At 42.8% G+C, this 23797-nt stretch overlaps 1 protein-coding gene across 1 annotated transcript in view; it reads right to left on the reverse strand.

The window, feature by feature from the left end:
* LMNTD1 (lamin tail domain containing 1) overlaps window positions 1-23797 on the reverse strand; it is a 251476-nt gene that overhangs the window by 51776 nt on the left and 175903 nt on the right. The window contains exons 7-12 of the mRNA XM_029911684.1: window positions 20387-20502; window positions 16594-16820; window positions 11924-12137; window positions 3132-3318; window positions 2027-2146; window positions 181-398 (exon numbers count right to left, since the gene is read on the reverse strand). Of these exons, the coding sequence (XP_029767544.1) occupies window positions 181-398; window positions 2027-2146; window positions 3132-3318; window positions 11924-12137; window positions 16594-16820; window positions 20387-20502 (1082 nt within the window). The remainder of the gene's footprint in view (window positions 1-180; window positions 399-2026; window positions 2147-3131; window positions 3319-11923; window positions 12138-16593; window positions 16821-20386; window positions 20503-23797) is intronic.

Below are 23797 nucleotides of genomic sequence, written 5' to 3' on the forward strand. Positions count from 1 at the left end.
CCTAAAACAAAGTTTGGTTTGGATTTTGTTTGAAGGTTCGGGTCAGTTCTTATTTTATCCTGCCCAATTCATCCAATCCTAGTAACAACTTTCTTTGCAAGATGCTCATTTGCTTCCACAGCCAGCCAGGAATAGTGCTATATTATAACGATGGAGTACAGTCAATAGATGGATGGTTACCTTTTAATGAAAACCGGTCCGCTTTCCTCTGTTCGACCTTGGACAGCCCCTTCCTGTTCTTTATCAATTATCACAGACTCTGGTTCCTTTTCCCATTCATCTCTTTGCATTTTTGTTGGTATAATTGGCTTTTTGCTGCTCTTAAGGTATTCATCATCTTCTCGCTCTTTCCATCCTTGCTTTCTGTTCCAGTGAATAGGTGTGTACCAAGCAACAGCCTGAAGAAAAAAACACCACTCATTCAGTTACTTCATTTAACCATCAAGTTTATTGTTTCTGTTACACAAGGAATAGTGTGTGCGGGGGGTGAGGGAAGAAAGAGGCGAGGAGGTAAAGGTTCTATGATCTTTTTGAGCTGACTATATTCAAGGGTGTGAGCCAGAGAATAATGGCAAGGCATCAAATCACAGCCATTGATTTGATCTTTAAAATCCATTTTCAGTTCTTAAAATTATAGGGTGGATTCATAATGTAACAGCTTTGCAGTTCAACTGCTTGACTTAAATTAAACAGACACATTACCAATGCAATGGCAAGTTTGGCCAAACTAAGGAAGAAGAGAGGGGAAAAGAGTATAAAAATCTGAATAAAAAACAGCTTGTATCAAGTAAATTAGATTAATACTGTACAAGGGAGATTGGATAGTTTGAGGAAATTGGTCTCCAGGTCACTGGTTCAAGTCTGGCTCAGGCTAGAAATGGCCAAAAAATCATTGCCACTAGATTACTTTTAGAATATGTCTACACAGCAAAGAAAAACCTGCGGCTGGCCCACACCAGCCGACTCAGGCTCATGGGGCTCGGGCTGTGGGGCTGTTTCATTGCTGGGTAGACGTCTGGGCTCGGGCTGGAGCTCGGGCTCTGCGACCCTGCAGGATGGGAGGCTCCCAGAACCTGGACTCCAGCCTGAGCCTAAGCCCGAGCCCGGATGTCTACACAGCAGTGAAACAGCCCCGCAGCTCGAGCCCCGTGAGCCTGAGTCGGCAGGCACGAGCCAATGCAGGTTTTAGTTTGCTGCTTAGACACACTCTAAGTCTGGTTTCAGTCTCATTTCTAAGTGGACAAAGGTCCACCTCACAAAACCCACCACAACTGCCAATATTGTTGGTAATTGCTAAAGGATTTGCCCCTGGACTGAATAGACATGGATAGCTGAACTTCTCACCCCTATGGGGGGGCTCTCCAGGTTAAGGAAGAAGCACACTGGCAAGGAGATCTGAAGAAAACTTGCACTGCCGGGGCCCATGTTGTACCTGTTCTATGCATAGTAGACCTTCATACTGCCAGCCTGTCTATCTAGCCCCTTTCTTCAGTCCTCAAGGTCTCAGTAATTAACTTGTAAACCCAAGCAAGATTCACAGCCAAGATTTACCCACATTATGTAATTTGCTCAATTAGGGCTCATGGGCTCGATCCTGCAAAGTGCTCAGTACTGTGGCCCTGATCCAGCTAAGCACTTATGCTCATTTACCTTTAAGCACATGAATAGACCCATTACTGTCAACAGGATCTAGCACTATATAGTCAAGTACAGACTTCAAAAAGGTATGGAGTGGGTGACACTGGGGGAAAGCCTTTGTCCTGTCCCACTTGTAAAGTGCAAGTATTCAATGCTACATATTCAATGTACCCGGAACGTTGGGTTTGTTAAGCTTCAAGACTCCACATACCAGTACACCTGCTCGTTGGCACTTTCTTGGGTTATTTGCTTGCCAAAACTCTGCATGCCATTGCTACTCTTTACAATTATCCTTACATCCGGCCATCCTTTTAAGAAGGATGAGTAGAAGAATTTAGCAATTCTATTAATTACATGACAAACAGCTCATGAGAATCAGAACACTCACTTGACCATTAGGTTCACAAAGAATGGTAGTGCACTCTGGGCCTGTTTTAAACCTATCTTGCTCCTTCCAAAGGAAATCTGATGGAGGTTTATGAAGCACTTTAGCATCTGCTGTCCATACCTGCAACAATCCAAAGGAAGTAATCAGATATAGAGAGGATGGTCCTTGGATGTTTATGAAGTGTGTAGACTCAGTAAGAAGCAGCAGGTTTCCCTCTCACAAGGCTTTTCTCCATGAAATCAAAGCTGAAGGGACTGCATTTCAAGATCTGTAGCAATGGCTTGGTTATACTTATTGTCATGAAGACCTGCTCTAGTGGATTAATAGAGATAATTATGAGGGCATATTTTTCAGGCACTTATATTAGGTTTTGGGGGATTTTTAGCCAATATTGCTGAGGGTCAGATTAACAATAGGTGATTTCTTTTTATTTATGCTGGGTATTTTAATAGGCCTGCAACACAGACCTTTACAATCCCAGTCCACGATTGATTCTGGAGCCTCCCAGTGAGGGAACAGACAGTTCCAGTAATTTTTTCTCCTTTAGTTTTATACAGATGTTAACAACATCTCTGCATCATGCTCTGCAAAGCAACAGGAACCATGATGAAAACATTTTTCTTGTGTAAAATGATCCTAACTTACTTTTGCAAGCAGCATTCTAAAGGATTGACCTTCAGATCCAGGGTTTCAGTTCAGACCAATTTCTTTGTACTGAAAATTATGTTGCAGTATGGAGAGATCTTACAGAAGCAATGCTTAGAGGGGAGAGTGGGAAATGGGGAAGATTCTTTATGATATCAGGCCAGAATCTTCAAACTTTCTGCAGAATTTTGAAAGTTGGGCTCCTAAATCCACATTTAGGCACCTAAATAAAAGTGCTCTGATTTTCAAAGGTGCTGAGTCTAGTAGCTCCTATTGAGTTCAGTGGGATTTGTGAGTGCTCAGACTTCTGAAAATATGGATTTATGAGCCTGACTTCAAGTATTTTAGGTTTGAAATTTTGACCTTGCACTACAGTGAATGAGGAGCAGCTGAGTTACGGAAGGTAAATTCTTAGCTATCCCCTCGGTGTTCATTTGGCATTTTCCTCTTCTGTACTCACGGTTACAGTAGAATTGGCCTTCATTCTGATCCTTGGTGGGAATTTGAATACTGTTACTGGATGGCCGCTGACATTTTGCTGGAGTGTATACTCCCCAATGCCCTCCTCTTTATCAGGGGAACAGTTAAGGATCTTCACAAAATGACCACCCGAATGAACTTCTGCAATTTTTAAGTTGCCAATAGCACTAAATAATAAAAGTAGAATCAAAGGTTTAAAAGCATTTCACAAATGAAATACACATGCCTTTAACTATAACAGCCTGCCCTGATGTCTGCATAATAAACATACTGTATGCAGACTATTTACAATAGTAATAATCTGCACTTTACATAGACTCTTTCATCTGAAAAACTCAGTGTGCTTTACATATATCAACACATACTAGCTATCTTACATATTTTTGGGCCCCCATTACCATCGGAAATTAATTGGTACTTTTAAAAAAAATGAATCATCACAGTTTGCTATTTGTATTTTCGAAATGTATGTCGGTTAATATTTTTAAGGCTGACCACACAATCTGGCCATTAAAATTCATGGGAGTTGTGTGGCTAAATCCCCTTGTCAGTTTTGAAAATCTCAGTCATTGACTTCATCTATGTATTTTCTCCCTCCTTTCCTGATTTCCACCTGTCCCTCATTTTTATTTTCCTTTGTGGAGGAAAGGGAAGTTGTACTATTAACCAATGTCCAAGAGACACCATGTTAAAAAAAGCAAAGAGTCCTGTGGCACCTTATAGACTGACAGACGTATTGGAGCATGAGCTTTCGTGGGTGAATACCCACTTCTTCGGATGTATTCACCCACGAAAGCTCATGCTCCTATACGTCTGTTAGTCTATAAGGTGCCACAGGACTCTTTGCTGCTCTTACAGATCCAGACTAACACGGCTACCCCTTTGATACATGTTAAAACAATTAAGACCTATTCTCTCTTTCATTTCAGACATGTAGCAAACAAGGGTCTGTGATTTATCTGCAGAAAGCAGAGGAACTCCTCGAGTGAGCAGAGGAACACTTTATCTTTAGCAAGCACTGGAAAATAAATTTCTCTCTGGAGCGGTCCTCTTCTAAGCAACTTACATGTCAAGAAAGCTCTTTTTAAAACACAGTTCTGGACTATAATGCTCATTACTGGTCTTATCAGACAAGTTGTGAAAGAAGTCTGAGGAATCATCCAATTTTCCATGAGACAGCCACTGTGATTTAGTTAATTGTTTAGCCCTTGTTGTAATGTCTTGCCTGTATCTCCTGTCTGTGTAATGTCTTTGCCCTGGCTATGCATGCCGCCTTCTGTTTTGCTGATAAGTCTAATATGTAGGTGTTTGTGCCTGTATTCAAGCCTGGCCCTACAGCACAAATAGACATGAGTCTGCGTAAGGTGGCAAAATAATAATTGGTGAGTGGCAAAAACCACCCACCCATCCAAAAATTCATTCATGCTGCACAGTAGGGAGTCATGCTTGCACATGACTGCGAGGCTGCCTGCAGTCTGCAGCACCTAGTGACAGATATGAAGGGAGGGGGTGGGAGCTGTCCCTGATTTCCCCCAACAGAAACTAAGAATACATGCTTACTGAGCACAATACTGTGCTAAGTAGCATGTAGGAAACCCTCCCTTCCTTTCCCTTTGCTGCATCTTTGGGCCCTCTGTTGAGTCCCTTCTCTCTCTGGGCAGAGAACATGCATACAAGTCTGTTTGCTCCTCCCATCAGCAGCGGGAGTCCTTTAGGGAGCTTCCCATAGGAAAAAAGGGCCTGATTCTCTATGGTACCTTGCACTGTGAACCATGATTTAAACTGATGCAAAGCTAGGGTAAAATGCTGCCCTTCTGGTCTGGTATCATTCATCATTATTATTTATTTGTATTACCGTAGTGCCTAGGAGCTCTAATCATCAGGGGCGGCTCTATGTATTTTGCCGCCCCAAGCACGGCAGTCAGGCGGCTTTCGGCAGCGTGCCTGTGGGAGGTCCGCTGGTAATGTGGATTTGGCGGCATGTCTGTGGGAGGTCCGCCGGTCCCGCGGCTTTGGCATACCCACCGCCAAATTGCCGCCGAAGCTGCGGGACCGGTGGACCTCCCGCAGGCATGCCGCCGAAGGCTCCCTGATTGCCACCCCCACAGCGACCGGCAGGCCGCCCCCCGGCACGCGCTTGGTGCACTGGTGCCTGGAGCCGCCCCTGCTAATCATGGACCATTGTGGTAAGGGCTGTACAAACACAGAATGAGAAGATGTTCCCTGTGTTCTCACACTTGGCACAGGTGTAGATGATGACAAGTTGTGTGGCCAAAAAGACTTCACTTGCAGCATGAGGATAAGAAGGATAAGCCATATTGCCTCCCCATGAGAAAATTTGCTAGAAGTGCCTCCCATTCCATCAAAGAGAGGCTACTTCTGGAGGAAACTTGGGCCACGTGAAGGAACAAGAGAAAATCTTGGATACCAGGACATATGGGGTAGCACAAAAAACAAAACAAAACAAAAAGGAGTTTTGAGCAGGCCAGCGGCAGAGTGACAATCTGGACTAGGAAGGAAGTGGAACAGAAATATGAAGTTGGGCAGGAGAATCAAGAGGGACATGTGGACCGGGTGTGTGCTTGAGGTATGGTAAGAAATGGGGGACTGGAAGGATAGATGTTAAGGGTAGGATTTGGAAATAGAGAGTGGGGGCAAAAAGTATTAGGTGTATCCGAAGGAACATGGGTACCAGTTGGTATTAGGTGGAATCAGGCAGTGCACGGTAGGTGCTTGAGGAAGACTTGTTTCTAGACAAGAATTGAATCTGGACTTAAAGGCACTTGGAGGTATAGGAAGGGTAAATATGATAGGGGTGGGGTCAGAATCTGATGGGGGCCTTTCTGACACAAGACTGGTGAAAAATGAAGAAGCGGGGGATAGGAAACGGGACTGTTGGGTGGTATGCCAATACAAAGCTTCCAGCTCACTGGAGAATTTGGCCTTGTATTTTTAACTTAACAGTGTCCCTTTAATAGAAAACATCCCACCTTTTTCTAAGCCCAGAAGTCTTAATGTTTGAAAGGAAAGATTTATGTTGGTACAATTACTATGACAGGAGAAATATAGGACAAAAGGTTTATTTACATGGATGCAAATAAAGGCCTATATATTTATTTGCCAGTGGATTTAGCTGTAGGTGCAGGATGGGGCAGAAATGGACTGGGGGGAGGGGGGACGGTATAAATATTGAAATTTGTCTAGGATTGCAAAATACCCTGTACATATTAGTGTCAGATATGGGTCTGAGAAATAAAGTTTGGATCCAGATCCAAATTGTTTTAAAGTTTAGAGGATTGGCAATCTGGATTTGGTTTAGTCCAGCTCTAATTATTGTATGCAGATGTACTTACTGCAAAATAGATATTGATGATTTACATTATTTAGAGTGCTTCCACTCCATTTTTCTTACACTCAATAAAACACACAAAAACTTACTTGAATTAGAGGTAAGGTTGCTCAAGTATGAACAGCAAGGAAATAGTTAAAAGACAACGTTCACATCCAACACAACCCAGTCTCCAAACATTAGGCCACTATTGTCATTATACTCTAATACTTTTGGTTCAACAATACTACTACCTTAGCTGCATACATGAAAAAAACTGAAAATCTCACTGCAGTGCACAGCCTCAACTCCGACCTTTCACCGCTCCATTATTTAATAATTTAGTAATAATTGCAACCGTAAAATTACAACCTTAGCATTGTTGCATACCGCACAGCAAACGAATTTAAAGTGAATTAAAAATTATAAAATCACACTGCTGATTAAAATATCTTAGTTTATCAAAAACACAAACTTCTACAAAATTTGTGTACTAAATAATATTAGTGACATTGTGCCTTCCATCAAAAAATATACACTACTAAACACAGCTATACAGAAATACTATTGAAATGTGTATACACCCCATTTCATGTCTATTCATAATATGTTATATAATACAATTATAAATCAACAGGCTGGAGTTATGATTGTGCATTGCAGCGTAATTTTATTTGATGGGAACATCAAATTGATAGGAACATAGGGACATAGGATTGGTAGGGACTTCTTGGGTCACCAAGTCTAGTCCCCTGCTAGCGCAGGCAGCCCCATTATATAGGTGGGCATTGAGAGTGAGTGTATTTTTAAATTTTAATGTGGGTGTGCTCAAAAGGGAGTTGGTGTGCTGGTGCAGTTGAGTGTCATGATGGTCAGTAATTAATCAAATGAGAATTTTTAAAAAATTGCCTATTTCATGCATTAAACAAGTTTAACAACACACAAAGCGAACTGTCACCACATTTTACTCTTTATCTTCTACAATTAGCAGAACTAATTATTTCTCCTGCTTTCTGTGTGAGATGAGATGTGATAATCCCCCACTGGAAAACAGTTCTCACAATACAAGGAAATTCATGAAGGAGAAAGTAAGCTCTTATCTTTCTGCATTTAGCTAGACTTTTCCTGCCCTTGCCCAGTCAAACAGTAGGGCATATCTCAGGATTTGGAAATGCTGTAGAATTCTGGAAACAATTTCAGCTTTCTAACTGGCCTTCAAAGGTATTTTTTCATAGCTAGACACATAATGTCCTGAATTACACAGGTCTAGTTATAGAAACACAAGCAGTAAGTGCCAGGGATTTATGAAGATCTTATCTGCTAGAGAAATGTCTATAAAATTGCAAGCATTATAAAATTAACGAGAAAGGGAAAGCAGCAGGTAACATAGATTTGGAATTGAATAAAGCATTTGTTATAGAATTTTCTCAGAGTATTAGTTCCTGTTGTCTTGGGTATAAATACTGTCACATGAACTGACTGAGAGACTGTAAACAAATAATAATGATAAACCATGAGGAAGTGTCTTGTGTGTTTGTGTGTGGGGGTCCCCTACAGGATGGTGTCAGGTCCCGTCTCATGGAACATGTTGACTTATGATTTGGAAGAGGAAGTAAAACAGCTGGTTAATAAAATATGCAGATAATGCTAAATTGGGCGGAGATGCGTGATAGGAGGAGAAAACCAGGGACAGAGAAATAACACAAACGGGGGAAATAATCAAAAGCATAAAATGCACCGGCAGGGAAAAGCCTGGAAAGCAGTAATGCTGAAAGGCTAGAATAAGGATAGTTAATGTGACACTGTAGGGGGAAAATAAGCTGTTCCAATTGTGGCTGCATATGCAAAGTAGGGAGCAAGGAGGTAATAGATTCCCTTTGGACAGCTCTGTGGAGGAACCACCTGCAGTATTGATCCTGATTCTCCTCTCATGTACACTAGTGTAACTCCATGGACTAGAAAGAAGTTGCTGTTGGTTTATGTTGGTGTAAGTGAGATCAGAATCAGGCACACTGTGTTCATTTCTGGGCACTTAGTTAGCAGAAAAATATTGACATTTTGGAAGGTATTCTAGAAGGGTTCAGAAAAAACGGATTCGGGGCTGGCGGGATTGATTTCTGAAAAAAGATTAAAAAGAGTTAAATACATATGGTTTAGCTCGTGAATCACTAAGGGGATAGGGAGATATGGTAATAGAGCAGATATGCTTGAGGGCTGGGAAGTACAAGAAGGCAGAAGAATTATTTAGGTTGGTACAAGGGGGTTCAACTAAAAGCAATGGGATGAAATTAAAAAAGGGAAAATTTAGGCTGAATATCAGGAAAAGCTTCCTAACATTAAGATGTCTGGGCCTCAAACATGATATGTACTGGACAAAGCACTAGAAAATATACTGTACGGGACAATCCACACGGGTATGGGATGCATTGGACCTAATGGGGCAGATCCTCAGCTGGTGTCACTTGTCCTAACTCCATTGCAGCTGATGGAGCTGAGACAATTTACACCAATTGAAGATCTGGCCCAAAAGGTCTTCCCCATCTCTAATATCTAAGATTCTAAATTAGAGATGGAAGGAAAATATATTGGGATAACGAGTTTATCCCTGGGGCCAATATATTTTATGATATGGCTCTCAGTAGGTTTGGATAAATTTGGACTAGCCTTGTCTAACCATCTAGGACTCAGTTCACTCCCTGGGTTACCTCAGGTTCTGCTGGTCCAACCCAAACTGTGGGACCCCCCACAAGCCACCTGCAGCCCCAGTTCCATTCATGGGCCTGGAGCTACCAAAAATGAGCAGGTCAAGCCCAAGAGAGAGTGGGGCCAAACCAGCCAGGAGATGCAGAGTTTCAGTTCCTTTTCTGGGCAGCCTCCACCAGAAAGGCCCCTCTAGAGCACTAACCAGAGTTTGTTAGTGACCCTCCTGCAACAAAACTCTGAAAGAAGGATGGTGAATATAATTGCTGTACTCTCCCAACATCAGGGCTGTAAAGTAGGCAGATGGGCTTCATGGTTAGCATAGGGCCTGGTCCCCACACCAGCCAGAACCAGAAGGTCAGGAAACATGAGTAAGATACGAGAAATCAGGCTGGGTCAAGAAACCAGGAGGTCAGTACCAGGACACAAGAGCAGGCAGCACTGGCTGAGCAGTCCAAAGCAGGGTGGAGCCCAGTTGTACAGATGACTTCCTGTTCCTCATGGCTTAAGTAGGGGAAATGAGACAATCAGGAGCTCTGGTATTTCACCAATCAGGACCCATGGTGGAGCCTCCTAATTGAAGTAGGCTTCAAGGAGACCTGATTCTAGCTGATGCCAATAAACCACTGGGTGGAGGGTTGGAGCGTGATGACCCCCTAGGAGCCCTGCAGACGTGGTTTCAAAACCTATAGGTCATGATACGTAGGGTGAATTCCACCTCTGGGGCAGCTGCTGTGCAGGACTGAGTCTGACCTCTACACTTTTGGTGACTTATCTTAAGCAAACCTGTGATGTTGCACCCCATAATGCTTTATAGAAATATGCTTATGAGTGTAAATATGACATAACTGGAACATATTTTATGCTAGATATGCCATGTAACATATCTTTGCAAAGGTTATGATCTACTGAATATATTCATCCATCCTATTTGTATGCATGTATCATTTTTATATCTGAAGTTCTGAGCGTTGGCTCTATGCTTGTATTTAAAGTGTTTGCTGTAGGAAGCTCATAGACAGATTTGTTCAACATAGTGTGAAGGGGTTATTCAAGTAATTGGGAGTACTTAACTAACTATGGACTTTGGGAGACGCCAGTCTCCCTGGGAGCTTTCCTGGGAATGTTCAAACTAACATGTAAACAATGGCATTGGCCTGCAAAAAGCGGAATCATTCATAGACATGTGACTTGCCCAGGTGGCTAGAAACCCCATCTTGTGGCTGTGATGTTGCACAAGAGAGAGAATATAAAAGGCCCTGGAAGCCCCTCCATTTTGTCTTCGGACAAAAGATAGCTCAAAAGATAGCCTCTCCACCCCAAAGAGATGCCTGAAAGAAACTGGAACAAAGGACAGTAACTACAGGGGTGTGAGTGATTGCTGGACCCAGACTAGGAAGGAGTCTAGTCTGTCAAAGAAGCTCATTAGAACATCTCTGAGGATGAGATTTACCTGCATTTAGTTTCCTACTGTATTAGGCTTAGACTTGCGTGTTTTATTTTATTTTGCTTGGTAACTTACTTCTTTCTGTCTGTTATTACTTGGAACCAATTAAATCCTACTTTTTATATTTAATAAAATCTCTTTTTACTTATTAATTAACCCAGAGCAAGTAATTAATTTCTGGGGAGAAAACAGCTCTGTGTATCTCTCTATCAGTGTTATAGAGGGCGAACAATTTATGAGTTTACCCTGTATAAGCTTTATACAGAGTAAAATGGATTTATTTGGGGTTTGGATCCCATTGGGAACTGGGTATCTGGGTGCTAGAGACAAGAGCACTTCTTAAGCTGTTTTCAGTTAAGCCTGCAGCTTTTGGGGGACGTGGTTCAGATCTGGGTCTGTGTTTGTAGCAGGCTAGTGTGTCTGGCTCAACAAGGAAGGGTACTGAAGTCCCAAGCTGCTAGGGAAAATGGGCTCAGAGGTGGTCCCAGCACATCAGGTGGCAGTCCCAAGGGGGTATCTGTGACCCAACCCATCACAAAACCTTCAAACCTTTGACATTCTCCCATGTTTTGTGGATAATTGCTTGGCCTTTCTCTCTTATGAGGCGAGATTAAAGAGACTAGGACTTTTCAGCTTGGAAAAGAGGAGACTAAGGGGGGATATGATAGAGGTATATAAAATCATGAGTGAAGTGGAGAAAGTAGACAAGGAAAAGTTATTTACTTATTCCCATAGTGCAAGAACTAGAGGCCACCAAATGAAATTAATGGGCAGCAGGTTTAAAACAAATAAAAGGAAGTTCTTCTTCAAACAGCGCACAGTCAACTTGTGGAACTCCTTGCCTGAGGAGGTTGTGAAGGCTAGGACTATAACAGCGTTTAAAAGAGAACTGGATAAATTCATGGAGGTTAAGTCCATTAATGGCTATTAGCCTGGATGGGTAAGGAATGGTGTCCCTAGCCTCTGTTTGTCAGAGGATGGAGATGGATGGCAGGAGAGAGATCACTTGATCATTACCTGTTAGGTTCACTCCCTCTGGGGCACCTGGCATTGGCCACTGTCAGTAGACAGGATACTGGGCTAGATGGACCTTTGGTCTGATCCAGTATGGCCGCTCTTATGTTCTAAGTGCTGTCTTACTGCTTACCTAATGGAGATATTACAGAGGGCTGTATAGGCACACCATCTCTGCCCTTCAGAAATAAAATGAAAGGAAGTTCCCCATAAAAACACAATTACAGAGTCCTACTGCTAAAACAAATGAAGTCTTTAGACATCTGATGGCTTAACACAGCACCTGTGCCTGGATGCAGAAGAGATGATGTCTTCAGCTGCTGACGGTGTCCTTCCCTGTCTCTCCAAGGGTCCGGGATGTTGAGCATTCTTCTTTGAGTCAGTAAACAAAGAGCTGAAATAGTCCTGACCTTGTCCTAATGTATTCGTGTCAAGGCTGAGGGAACTAGACCTAGAACAGGACCACTTTGGTGACTCGGTATTAGTGCTGCCCTGAGCTGTTGAACGAACAAGAGAGACAGACAAGCAGTGATGTAAAAGATACAAAACGACAAAATAAAAAAGAACCCAATATTTTTCATCTTTTATTTTTGTAACAAAAATTGCATAATCTCATTTCCTTTCTCCTCCTTGAGTTGTTAATGTAAAACGGTGCTCAATGAACCTTTCTCAGGAAGCTTTAAACCTATGGCTATAAAATGGAACACAGCTGGCAAAGTGAGTATTTTGTTAGTGACATGTCGATTTATTACCTTGGAGGAATTACCTTGGGTAGCTCAAAAACAATAAATTATGCCACTGGCAGTATAAATGTCATCCTGCAATTTCAGTGCTGCTATTAGGTATAGCATCAGCTGTGAGTTGGTACTGAACATATTGAGCCTCTCTTCCGCTTACAGAATGAATGTGATAATATCCTCTCCTCTTTGGACTTTTCTTTTCACTCTCTGTGCAAAAGACCCAAAAATGTGTGTCCATGCACCACCTGTGCACCCCCACTCTCACTGAGACTTTAGGATCTGGGGCAGGGGAGAAGTGAATGCTGCTGGTGAACCCCTCTCTCACAAAGAGATCCCCTGGTCTGCCACCGAAGTCTCATAAAAAATCAGCTTCCCCCCAGATCCTGTCAGTGCTTGTGACTCAGTGCTGCTTTTCAGACCTCCCCGAGTTCTGGATCCCAAAGAGATGCGTTGGGGATGCCCTGCCAGGTGGACTATCCCTATGCAGATCCTATCAGGTGCTGAGCAGCCTCAACTCTCATTGATTTCCATGGGAATTTAAGGTTTTTATTACCTGACAGGAGGTGCTCTGTACTTATGGGATCTGTCCCTTAGATGGCTAAAACTCAAACCCTTCTTGATTTGGCAAAATTACTGTGTCAGTGAGAGTAATAATGTTGCATGAATTAGCTTCCCCATTGTATTAGGAATGCTGGCTCCAATCAGGCATGCTGATTTGCTTTTTCCAATGGGATTTTCTGATTGTAAAAACAAGATGTTTGAGTTTCTGTTTTTCCATCTTACAGTTCATTACACCAAAGCAGTGACACAGTGCAGGCCCCCATTTCAATATCTTGTTTGTAGTACCCTCCCTCGAGGCTCTCTGTGGTAGAGTTCAAATGAACCAGCAGTTCCAATAGCTGGGCAATGAAACAGGGTCTCCTTGTCTTGGCAAGTGAAGAATTAGTTGCAGCCAAATGTAATAACATATGAGTAATAAGGAGGGTAAAAGCTACAGCACAGTGGCCTAAACAGAAAGCCATGGCAGGTGTGCAGCTTAACTGAGTGGGAATTTTGCAGAGGATGAGTCGAACTAAGAGGCACAAAAGAATGGTGTTCAGGGATTTGCTGGAGAAGAAATGGGGCAAAGGCTAATGAGCTCCATAATCAGGAAGCTAGATGAGTTGTTGGACTCTGTTGCTCTGTGCTTGCTAGAGTCTCTGTTAGATCAAATATTCAGAGTGGCAGCAGAACAGGCAGCAGCAGAATGAGCAGACTGTGTTGAAGCTGGCTTTTAGTGATGTGTTAAGTCAGTTTGTTTCTTGGATCACATTGGTGGCGGCTTTTTCTGTGTTACTGAATACTATGAGCTAAGGCTGGGGTTTTAAAAGGGCCTAAGGGAGTTAGGCACCCAAATCCCACTGAAATCCAATGGGATTCATAGCCTAAAGTAAGGCACCTAGCCACAAGCCCTAAGTGTGGGAGGATGCAGAGTTGCACCCTCCCTGAGAACGATGGGGGACATTGCCCCCGGGGCAGACACAGTCTTCCCCCATGCTGCACTCTGTGAACAGGGGGTGCATCATTTGAATCAACCATTAGGCTGACATAGACTGTTTAACCCAGCACGCTGGCTCTGCTCTGTAGGTTAGTGTGGTGGCTGGGCTGGGCCACAGTCTTGGGTCCTCCCTACCCACTCTCACTTCCCTTGGGGCAACAAGAATGAGCATAGCTGGGACCACTATTATGAACTTCTCCTGAGCAGCCACATTAGTAGAGGGAGGCTTCTTGTGCTTCCCTTGATCCTTGTTGTGGCTGAGCAAGGGCAGCGCACAATCTGACTATGTAAAATGTTGCAGTTCATGTAACAATGCGTGCAGCCTGCAAATACACTGAGAAGGTGGAGGATCTAGAATCGGTATTTAAGTCATGCTGGCCAGTCCAGAACAGACAAGGAGTTATAACTAGAGCTGGTTCAGAATTTTTCATCAAACATTTTTTTCTACAGAAAATTTTGAATTTGCTGAAAATTATTTTTTTTCATTGGGAAAATCAAAACAATTTTTTGGGGTTTCAGGTCAACCCAAATTGAAACATTTTGGATTGCCACACTGAATCAAAACGTTTCATTTCAGGTCAGTTTGACATTAACCTGCATCTGCCTAAATGGCCACAGTACCCCAAGGGAGTTGTAGTTTGGGTGCCTCATGCCCTCATTTTTTCCTATGGGCTAGACTCCCTGGTTGGACTACATCTCCCTTGATGCACAGCTGTCTCCCCTCTTGTTGACCTGTCACCAGGCATCATGGGAGTCCTACAATCACCAGGCATCATGGGAGATGTAGTCTGGATGGGGACCCTGATCCAGAGAGGACAATGGGAACATTAGGCACCTGAACCACCACTCCCAGGAGGCACTGTGGCATCTCAGTCAGATGCAGTTCAATATCGAATCAAGCCAAACAAAAACATTTTGATTCATTTCGACAAACCAAAATGAAATGTTTAGATTCAGGACTGTCAAAACATGTCAGTGAAAATAAAACGTCTTAACATTTACAGAATTGGTTGTTCCATGAAAAACTTCAGTATTTCAAACTTCTTGTCCCAATTTAGGCTTAAAACGATGTCAAAATATCAGAATTTCCCCACTGGATAGAAATTCCAATTTTTGACCAGCTCTAGTTATAACTGCATTCACAGAGCCATGCTATTACCCCATACTTGCAGGACTATATTACAATTCTCTTAACATGATTGTAACATGGCTTGTTCTAGTCACCACAGGTAAAACCATAGAGTGCGATAACATGTCTGGGAACAACTATGTTGTAACTGGATTCCCAAATATGGTTCTAACTGTAGTGCAGAGAGAACCTCTGTCATAATAAAAACCAGGGTTGCCTATGCCTAAACTTCAGAGGGGTAGCCGTGTTAGTCTGGATCTGTAAAAAGCAACAGAGAGTCCTGTGGCACCTTTAAGACTAACAGATGTATTGGAGCATAAGCTTTTGTGGGTGAATGCCCACTTCGTCAGATGCATGTCATGGAAATTTCCAGGGGCAGGTATAAATATGCTGGCAAGAATCAGTCTGGAGATAACGAGGTTAGTTCAATCAGGGAGGGTGAGGTCCTCTGCTAGCAGCTGAAGTGTGAACACCAAGGGAGGAGAAACTGTTTCGGTAGTTGGCTAGCCATTCACAGTCTTTGTTTAATCCTGATCTGATGGTGTCAAATTTGCAAATGAACTGAAGCTCAGCAGTTTCTCTTTGGAGTCTGGTCCTAAAGTTTTTTTGCTGTAAGATGGCTACCTTTACATCTGCTATTGTGTGGCCAGGGAGGTTGAAGTGTTCTCCTACAGGTTTTTGTATATTGCCATTCCTAATATCTGACTTGTGTCCATTTATCCTTTTACGTAGTGACTGTCCAGTTTGGCCAATGTACATAGCAGAGGGGCATTGCTGGCACATGATGGCATATATAACATTGGTGGACGTGCAGGTGAATGAACCGGTGATGTTGTAGCTGATCTGGTTAGGTCCTGTGATGGTGTTGTTGGTGTAGATATGTGGGCAGAGTTGGCATCGAGGTTTGTTGCATGGATTGGTTCCTGAGTTAGAGTTGTTATGGTGCGGTGTGTGGTTGCTGGTGAGAATATGCTTAAGGTTTGCAGGTTGTCTGTGGGCGAGGACTGGCCTGCCCCCCAAGGTCTGTGAAAGTGAGGGATCATTGTCCAGGATGGGTTGTAGATCACTGATGATGCGTTGGAGAGGTTTAAGCTGAGGACTGTAGGTGATGGCCAGTGGAGTTCTGTTGGTTTCTTTCTTGGGCTTGTTTTGTAGCAGGAGACTTCTGGGTACACGTCTGGCTCTGTTGATTTGTTTCCTTATTTCCTTGTGCGGGTATCGTAGTTTTGAGAATGCTTGGTGAAGATCTTGTAGGTGTTGGTCTCTGTCTGAGGGGTTGGAGCAGATGCGGTTGTACCTCAGTGCTTGGCTGTAGATGATGGATTGTGTGGTGTGTCCGGGGTGGAAGCTGGAGGCATGAAGGTAGGCAAGGATACAGGCTGCTTAGTTTGAAAGTTCTAATAGCTGCAATGCATGCAGGGAAATCACTCCAACCACGGTAAGAAATCATCATGCGGCACAGTTGAAATATTGGGGAATAAGAGCATATAAAGTGCTACAATCTTCTGTCCTAGGTATGAGTTATAGAAGAGTTTTTGAGGGCTTACCTAAAACTCTCTTTTGTGTAGTCGGATCTGCTCTGGCGGATCTGGCCAGTCTGGGTGCTGCTGTGATTCCAGTTGTCATAGTAGCTGCAGAAGCAGGCTGAAGTGATTGTGGTGAGAGCACATTCTCTGAAGGCTGGGGTGATGCATCTATGATGGGAGTTGAGGTAACAGGGGAGTGACCAGAGTATGACAGGTTAGGTGCCAAATGGAAATGGGATGCCTCCGTTCTGTATTAAAAATAGTGAAATTACGTTCATTCACAATGAGTCCATGGAAAACACATTCACTGCTCAGGGCCAATGTATATATTGTACAACCTCATTTACTTCCATGGGGCTGGATGGGATGTAAACTAGGGCAGAATCTCGTATAGGCACAAGAAACCTCAATATCAACCAATAGAATAACACCCAGCCTGGTCCTCCTTTCAAGATGATTACTACTAGCTGATTATTGTTACAATTATTTCTTGACTTTTATATCCTCTTTAATGTTGCATAAATTATCCAAAACATCCAGGAAGCACAACCCTCCCATTCAGGGCAATATGCTCATACATCTGACATATCTAGTATATCTTGGGGCCAATTCTGCTGTCACAACCTGACAGTCCCACTCTCTGGATGGACACCAGTCTGTTGTTATGGGATCCAACCACTGAATCCCATGTGATGCTAAGCTCCTGGGGTCTGGGTAGTGACTGGCCACTGTGCCTAGCTCTGGGTCTCTCAGGCATACTGCCAGGTGCAGACCGTGTGTCTGACACCCTTCTTGGGCAGCAGTACCCCGGGATCCTCCTGCCTGGACCCTAGAACTACTTCCACAGCCCTCCTGAGCCCAAAATCACGTAGGATATCTCTAAACTCCAATAAAAAAACATGGCAATGAGTCTCAGAGCTCAGGTCAACTGACTCCAGTCCGAACCCAAACATCTACACTGCAAATTTTAGCCCCGCAAGCCCAAGTCAGCTGATCTGGGCCGGCTGTGGCCATGCCACACGGATATTTTATTGCAGTGTAGATGTACCTATAGACACATTCCCCTCCAGAATGGCGATGGGGGCTCTGGTTTCTACTTAACCCCTTCAGGGACACCATGGCAGTAAAGAAGGAAATAGGCTTAGAAAAGGAATTTCTTAAACACACACACTTTACTCTTAAAAAGCATAAAAGAGTTACAGATCCATGGAAAACAACAGCTCCTGGTCACAATCCCCCCAGTCTCATCTACCCCTTTTGGGTTTGGTCCAAGTCCTTAGGAGAAGCTAAGTCCATTCTGGCTCCACTCCTCCTTTTGGGTCATCTGTTTCTGGCAGTGAAAGGACTTCCTTTGTCTAGGAAGCAGCTACCTTTAAAAAAAGACTATCACTGTTTTGTAAGGTGGAGAAACTGCAGCTCTCCTAAGCACAGATTTAGACAGAGAGGGGAGAAGGTGGGATTCCAGCCCCTTCCCTCCAGGCAGATTTCTGTGTAGAGAGTCCATTCAAAGTCATTGGCCCTGCCAGTAGCAACCTCATTGTTTCACCAGGGCAGAGCCATGCAGTGTTGATCGTCCTTCATTGCTCTGTCACATTTTTCCAGACATAGCTTCCCAACTACATGTCAAGTTCCTGCTACATAATGGATGATCTCATTTACAATGATGGTTATAGTTACAAACAATGTCCATAAACCAAGTGGAATTCTTATCTGGACAAACACGTATTCCCAATACTCTGTCACACTGATCTCACACACATTGGAGTAAATCAGGAGTTGTCACAGTTTTGTTTGACCCAAAATAATTTTTTTTTGATTTGCTGAAATTTTTCACATTTGTTTCAATTTTGGTTCAACCCAAACTGATTCCCCCACCCCCTTAATTTTTCATAACTGCCAACAAACTGAAAAACCCACCCCTAACTGGGATGCCAAAAAGGGTGCAGGGAGGAAAGGAAGTAAGGGAAGGTGGGGAGCATTTTACACTAACCTAATAGCTGGTGTAAGGTGCACACCCCTTTTGTGTAGCCTAGGCAAAAACTATGCCTCTCTGAGGCACACACTGATGCTTCTCCTGAGGTAGTGCTGCTCTCACCACCCTGTAGGCAGAGCTGTGATATCACAGCTACAACCTAGCCCTAAGTGTTAACATATAGCACAGCAATATATAGCAGGGATGAATCAGCATATGCCCTTATGCACCTCTCCCAAAGAACCAATCAGCTTAAAGACAGTGGGCAAAATTCTCTTCTCATTTTTACAATTGTAAATCCTGAGTAACTTCACTGACATCCGCAGGTTACACCAGATTTACACCAATGTAACAGACAGCACAATTTGTGTAAGTAGCTCTAGGAATCATGTAACATTCCAACACACAGAAGTTTCAAAACAAATATCTCAATTTGAAATCTTACAGTACGGTAGCATCTGTTGAAAACTACACGGGAAGAAAAAAGCATGTGTGTATAAATAGCCCAATGAAAACCTTTTTGCTCATGCCAACCCAGCTGAGGCTGATGTGATGTGACTTGAGCTTTCAGGCTACAGTTTCAGGAAAAGGGTTGCCTTCCCTAAAAGGGAAAGCATCTGGGTTTCATTTGGCTAGAAGTTGATACACTTGCTCAGGCCATTCGTTTTACGAACACCACTTTCACATGTATAAAAATGAAGAGTTTCAAAGTGAAATTAGTTATCTACTGTCTACATCTCAGCAATATTGGTGTAAATCCAAATTCCAATACCTTCAGTAAGGTTACTCAGGAGCTTGCACAGGTGCAACTGAGAGCAGAATTTGGCCCAGAATGCTCACAGAAAATTTGCACAAAGACTGACAACCCTTCTTATTCTGTTAGCTAGTAAAGAAACCTCTGTGGCAGTGAATACCATCCACAGGGCTGAGGCATTACAGTATTAGTCTTAGAACCATATAATGCAATCCTTTGTCCAGACAAAGCTTCTCTAGTCTTAATACTGAATTATGTGGGAGGATATTAAAATATCCATCTTGCTCCATCAGCGCTTAAGATGTAGAGTGTGCTGACTGACTCTACTATAGTATACTCAAAATAAACAAACAGCACGTTGGGACCAAAGCAATCTGTCAGTATTACAGAAGGCAGCCAAGATGTGTGTTGTTTGGAACCTTTCATTACTCCTCCCAAAAAGAGAAGAATTATGGAGGAAACGCCTGCAGCATGAAGTTTTCTTAACTGAGAAAGAAGGGGGAGACTGAGGCAGTAGCAAGGCCTAAAGTCAGATTGGGTAAGCCCTGCTACAGGACTTAAATCAAATTTTTGTATAGGGCCAGTCCAGAAGTTTGGGGAATGTTTAGATCCAGATGCAAAGTCTGTCTCACAGGCTTATATGTACTCCTGAAATAAAAATGCACCAAAGGTAACCAAAAGTAGGTATTAGCTGATGTCCAGATCCTCAAAGGTAGGAGGCTTAAGGCAAAATATAAGTGATTCTACAGAGATAAGTTTTAGAGAAGTTAACCAAGGAGCATGTGAGCATTTACACTCCTACACTTTTAGTGGTTCCTTATATAACAATGTAAACAAGTGCTATATCATCTGGCATTTCTTTAAATACATGGTGTCATTACAACTATGTCATTCTGAGAAATCAGTCTCTGATATCTGCGTCACTTTGATGAAGGACTAAGAGCTATGAGGATGGTCATGCTCTTTGGTTACCATAGAAGTCACTAAAACCTGGGGCTGCAGTTACAAAGAAGGTTTAAAAAGTTTTGTTCAACAAAACTGGAGTATATGTAGTCATTAAATAGCCCTTGCTTAGTTAATGTTCCTACCCTTTTTCTCCTCCAAACGTGCTTTTAAGTAAACTGATCTCATTTTGCAGGGAAAGATTTTTCTCCTCAACAGCCTCCAGTGCTTTCATCTTGGCTAGAAGAAGATCTTGTAATTCCTGAGAAAGAAAAAGCATGAAATCAGGCAGTTAATATATTTGAAGTTGGTGGCTCTGTTATATAGATATATAATAGCCCTCATATATGAAATCATAAAGATCTTAAACATATCCCAATACAATAATAAGATCCTTATATTTAACCTTCCAACCCAAAGGATCCCCAAATGTTTTACAAACATAACTATCTGATCTACATTTATAAATTGTACACAAGGATGTCTTTCTCTACCACTGAAATGCAATACTTAACAATGTCGTGGTTCATTTACTCATTAAGTCTTAAATTCAGCCATTCGCAATCGGTCTCCAAGGCATTAGTGTTCATTACTTAGATTCTATTTAATTTTGCATTTTAAGTAGCGGCTGGATCATTTTATAATCAATAATAACAGCTGTAGTTAAACATGATGCATGAAAGGTAAAAGTATCATATTTCAGAGTATAAGCTGATTGCTTCAGCAGTCAGGAGGGAAGTACTTACACACACACACACACACAGTTAGCAGTGTGTACATTAAAAAAAAACCCTACAAAAATAAAACTCAGCACTGCACATACAATTTTCCCCATGGGGAGAGGATGACGGAACAAACCAGAGGGGACAGAGGTTAGTCACGTCACTTAATGCCCTACGGGAAGGTGCTCACATACGACAGTGATGAGCGCAGTATAAGAACTTCTATAGAATAGAATAGAATAGAATAGAATAGATACACCCCATGTGCAGCATTGCACAATTGGATAAATGCATTATAGAAGGCTTTTTCCATGTGTTATTAAATTATGTGTTGGTCACTTCTGGAGAAGGATATGTGCCAGGGATCTCACTGGGTAATGCAAATTCTATCTATCTGAAATCTGTCTCTTTTCTTAGTTTTTGGTTTGCATTGAAAACAAACTGAGCCAGGCATGCTTGGGAGAGTATACTGCAGCCCCTGAACAGAGGTAAGAACATTGTGCTTCCCCTGCATGGCGGGAAGTTCTGGGAGCACACTGTGGACAGGTAGGCTTTATGCCATGCCCAACGTAGGCCAGTGCCTATCAGGCACAACTGACCCCTATGGTAGTGTGTCAGCCTGAAAATATAACATTCAACACACTTTGACCTACAGTTGTGGTCACTGGGAGCCAACATTTATCAAGAGTTACCAGGAAGCTCCCTGTGAATGGAAGGAGGGGAGGTATTAGAGGGGGAGTGAGGGGAGGTACTGAGACACATCAGGGAAGTGGAAGAAGAGGATTGAGGAAACTGGCCTCTGGCTGAGAAGGAAGGTCCCAGTGGTTCCAGCAGCTCCCAGGCCCATTCCAGCCCCTCTGGGTCCCACTCCCTGCTCCCCAGCCTGATCCTAGCTCCTGTGATGGCCAAACTAGCCCCTCTGGGTCCTGCTCTCACCTCTGCCCCCATCCCCAGGTATGTGCAAGTTTACAAAGGGACAGAGCCCCCACAATATTTCCATTGCAGGGGCATTAGCTCCTCTTTTTCTCGGTTCCACCACCATAGCTGAGATACAGCAGCGTGTGTATCATGACCATCTCTAGTGGCTAGTCTAGTCTAGACAGGGGATAGTGGTCTACTATTGCTTTACACTAATGGAAACACTTCCTTAGTTCAAGTGGTAGAGGTCTGTGCTTTGGTGCAGAAGGTCCTGGTTAGTGACCAGTGGTAGGGATCATTGCACAGTATTTCCTTGTACTTCGTATAGGAAATAACTGTGGCATTTCAGCTACCACTGTGCAGTAAATATGAGCAAATGTTGACTTTTTTTGATGAGCGCTATTTTTTATTGTCGGTATTTATTTTAGAGTGAAAATACCTTCCAAACATCTGGAACACTGACAGTGTAACTCATTGACTTATGAAAGTCAATTAAGTAAGTTATGATGATGATGTGCAAGAGGCTCTGTATTAAGTCTGTACACACAGTATAGGGATAATGAGCAATCATGTTTGGTTCCGCTAATAATCATGAATTCTTGACACATGATCCCATTAGTAAGACTTTTAGGACCCCACCACACCCAGAACTTTTTCACTTAAAAAAGCTGATATCCGAGAACATGACAGTTGCATCATTTCTGAGAAAAATCTGGAATTGCACTAGCTTGTATAGCTGCTGTTAGAAATTATGGGTCTGTTTCTCTTCATGCCCTGGAGTAAACAAGGAGTAGCTCTATTGAGGCTTATTGAGTTCTACCACAGCAAAATCAGTGTACGTCGGAAGAATCAGGCCCTGTGAATGTACAGTTAAGCTAAATTTGGTAGATCTAGCTTTGCAATGTACAATATTTTGAAAATAAACAAGCAACTCAGTAATAAAACTGACCTTTGCCCAGTGTTGGGGGACTAATAGTGGAAGTTTGACAACATAAAATCCAAAAACACCACAATAAACGCACTAACAGAATTAGTTGGGGTTAAAAATATTACAAACACCAAACACCAAATCCTTAGTCATAGAAACAAGCACACGGCATAAACTAAATACTGTAATCAAACTCCTAAATACTGTCCGGGGTCATGAATTTAATGTCTAAGGTCAATTTATCAAGCTACTCTAAAGAAAGTTCTGATGGGAATGATGCCATTTATGATCTAATTAAAAAAAAAAAAGTCCGTTGTTCATACTTATCTTAGTCGTTTAGATCAACAAAATGGAGTTAACCGGGGTAGCCTCAAGAAGAGTCAGCCCTGAGAATGTTTCTATTTTTTTCATTGCCTAAGGGTTTTTCCACCACTCCTTCCTCAACAGGATGACAGCATGTCTGCAAAGAACCTGCCCCTACACTGCTGCCACCAGGGCACACTCCTCTTCCTGAACGAGGAGGGGTCCTGGGCCACCGCTGGCTCAGCTTTCAAGGTTTAACAAGTAAGCCCGGTTCACAGTACTCGCTATTGCGGGAACCTATGAAACTTTCAAACCAGCTTTGCACCACTGGCAGTTGGATTTCTCTGCTGATGGCTGGCTTTCACAGGACGATATATTTCCAATTCTAGTTACAAGTATTTTACAAAGAAGTAGATTATGTGGCTCGTGCAAAGGTATTCATTTATTTAAAAGGCTATGAAGTGTTCTATCTGTGTGCATAGGTGCTAGAACTAGGGGTGCTGCCGCACCCCCTGGCTTGAAGTGGTTTCCCTCATATACAGGGTTTACAGTTTGATTCAGTGGGTCTCAGCATCCCCCACTATACAAACTGTTCCAGCGCCCCTGTCTGTGTGACATGTATGTGGTTGCAACAGGTGTTGCAGAGCTACTAATTTACCTCAAAAACTCCAACTACACCGTGAGTG

Source organism: Terrapene carolina, unplaced genomic scaffold, assembly GCF_002925995.2.
Source record: "Terrapene carolina triunguis isolate 2854851 unplaced genomic scaffold, T_m_triunguis-2.0 Scaffold112, whole genome shotgun sequence".
Taxonomy (NCBI): domain Eukaryota; kingdom Metazoa; phylum Chordata; order Testudines; family Emydidae; genus Terrapene; species Terrapene triunguis.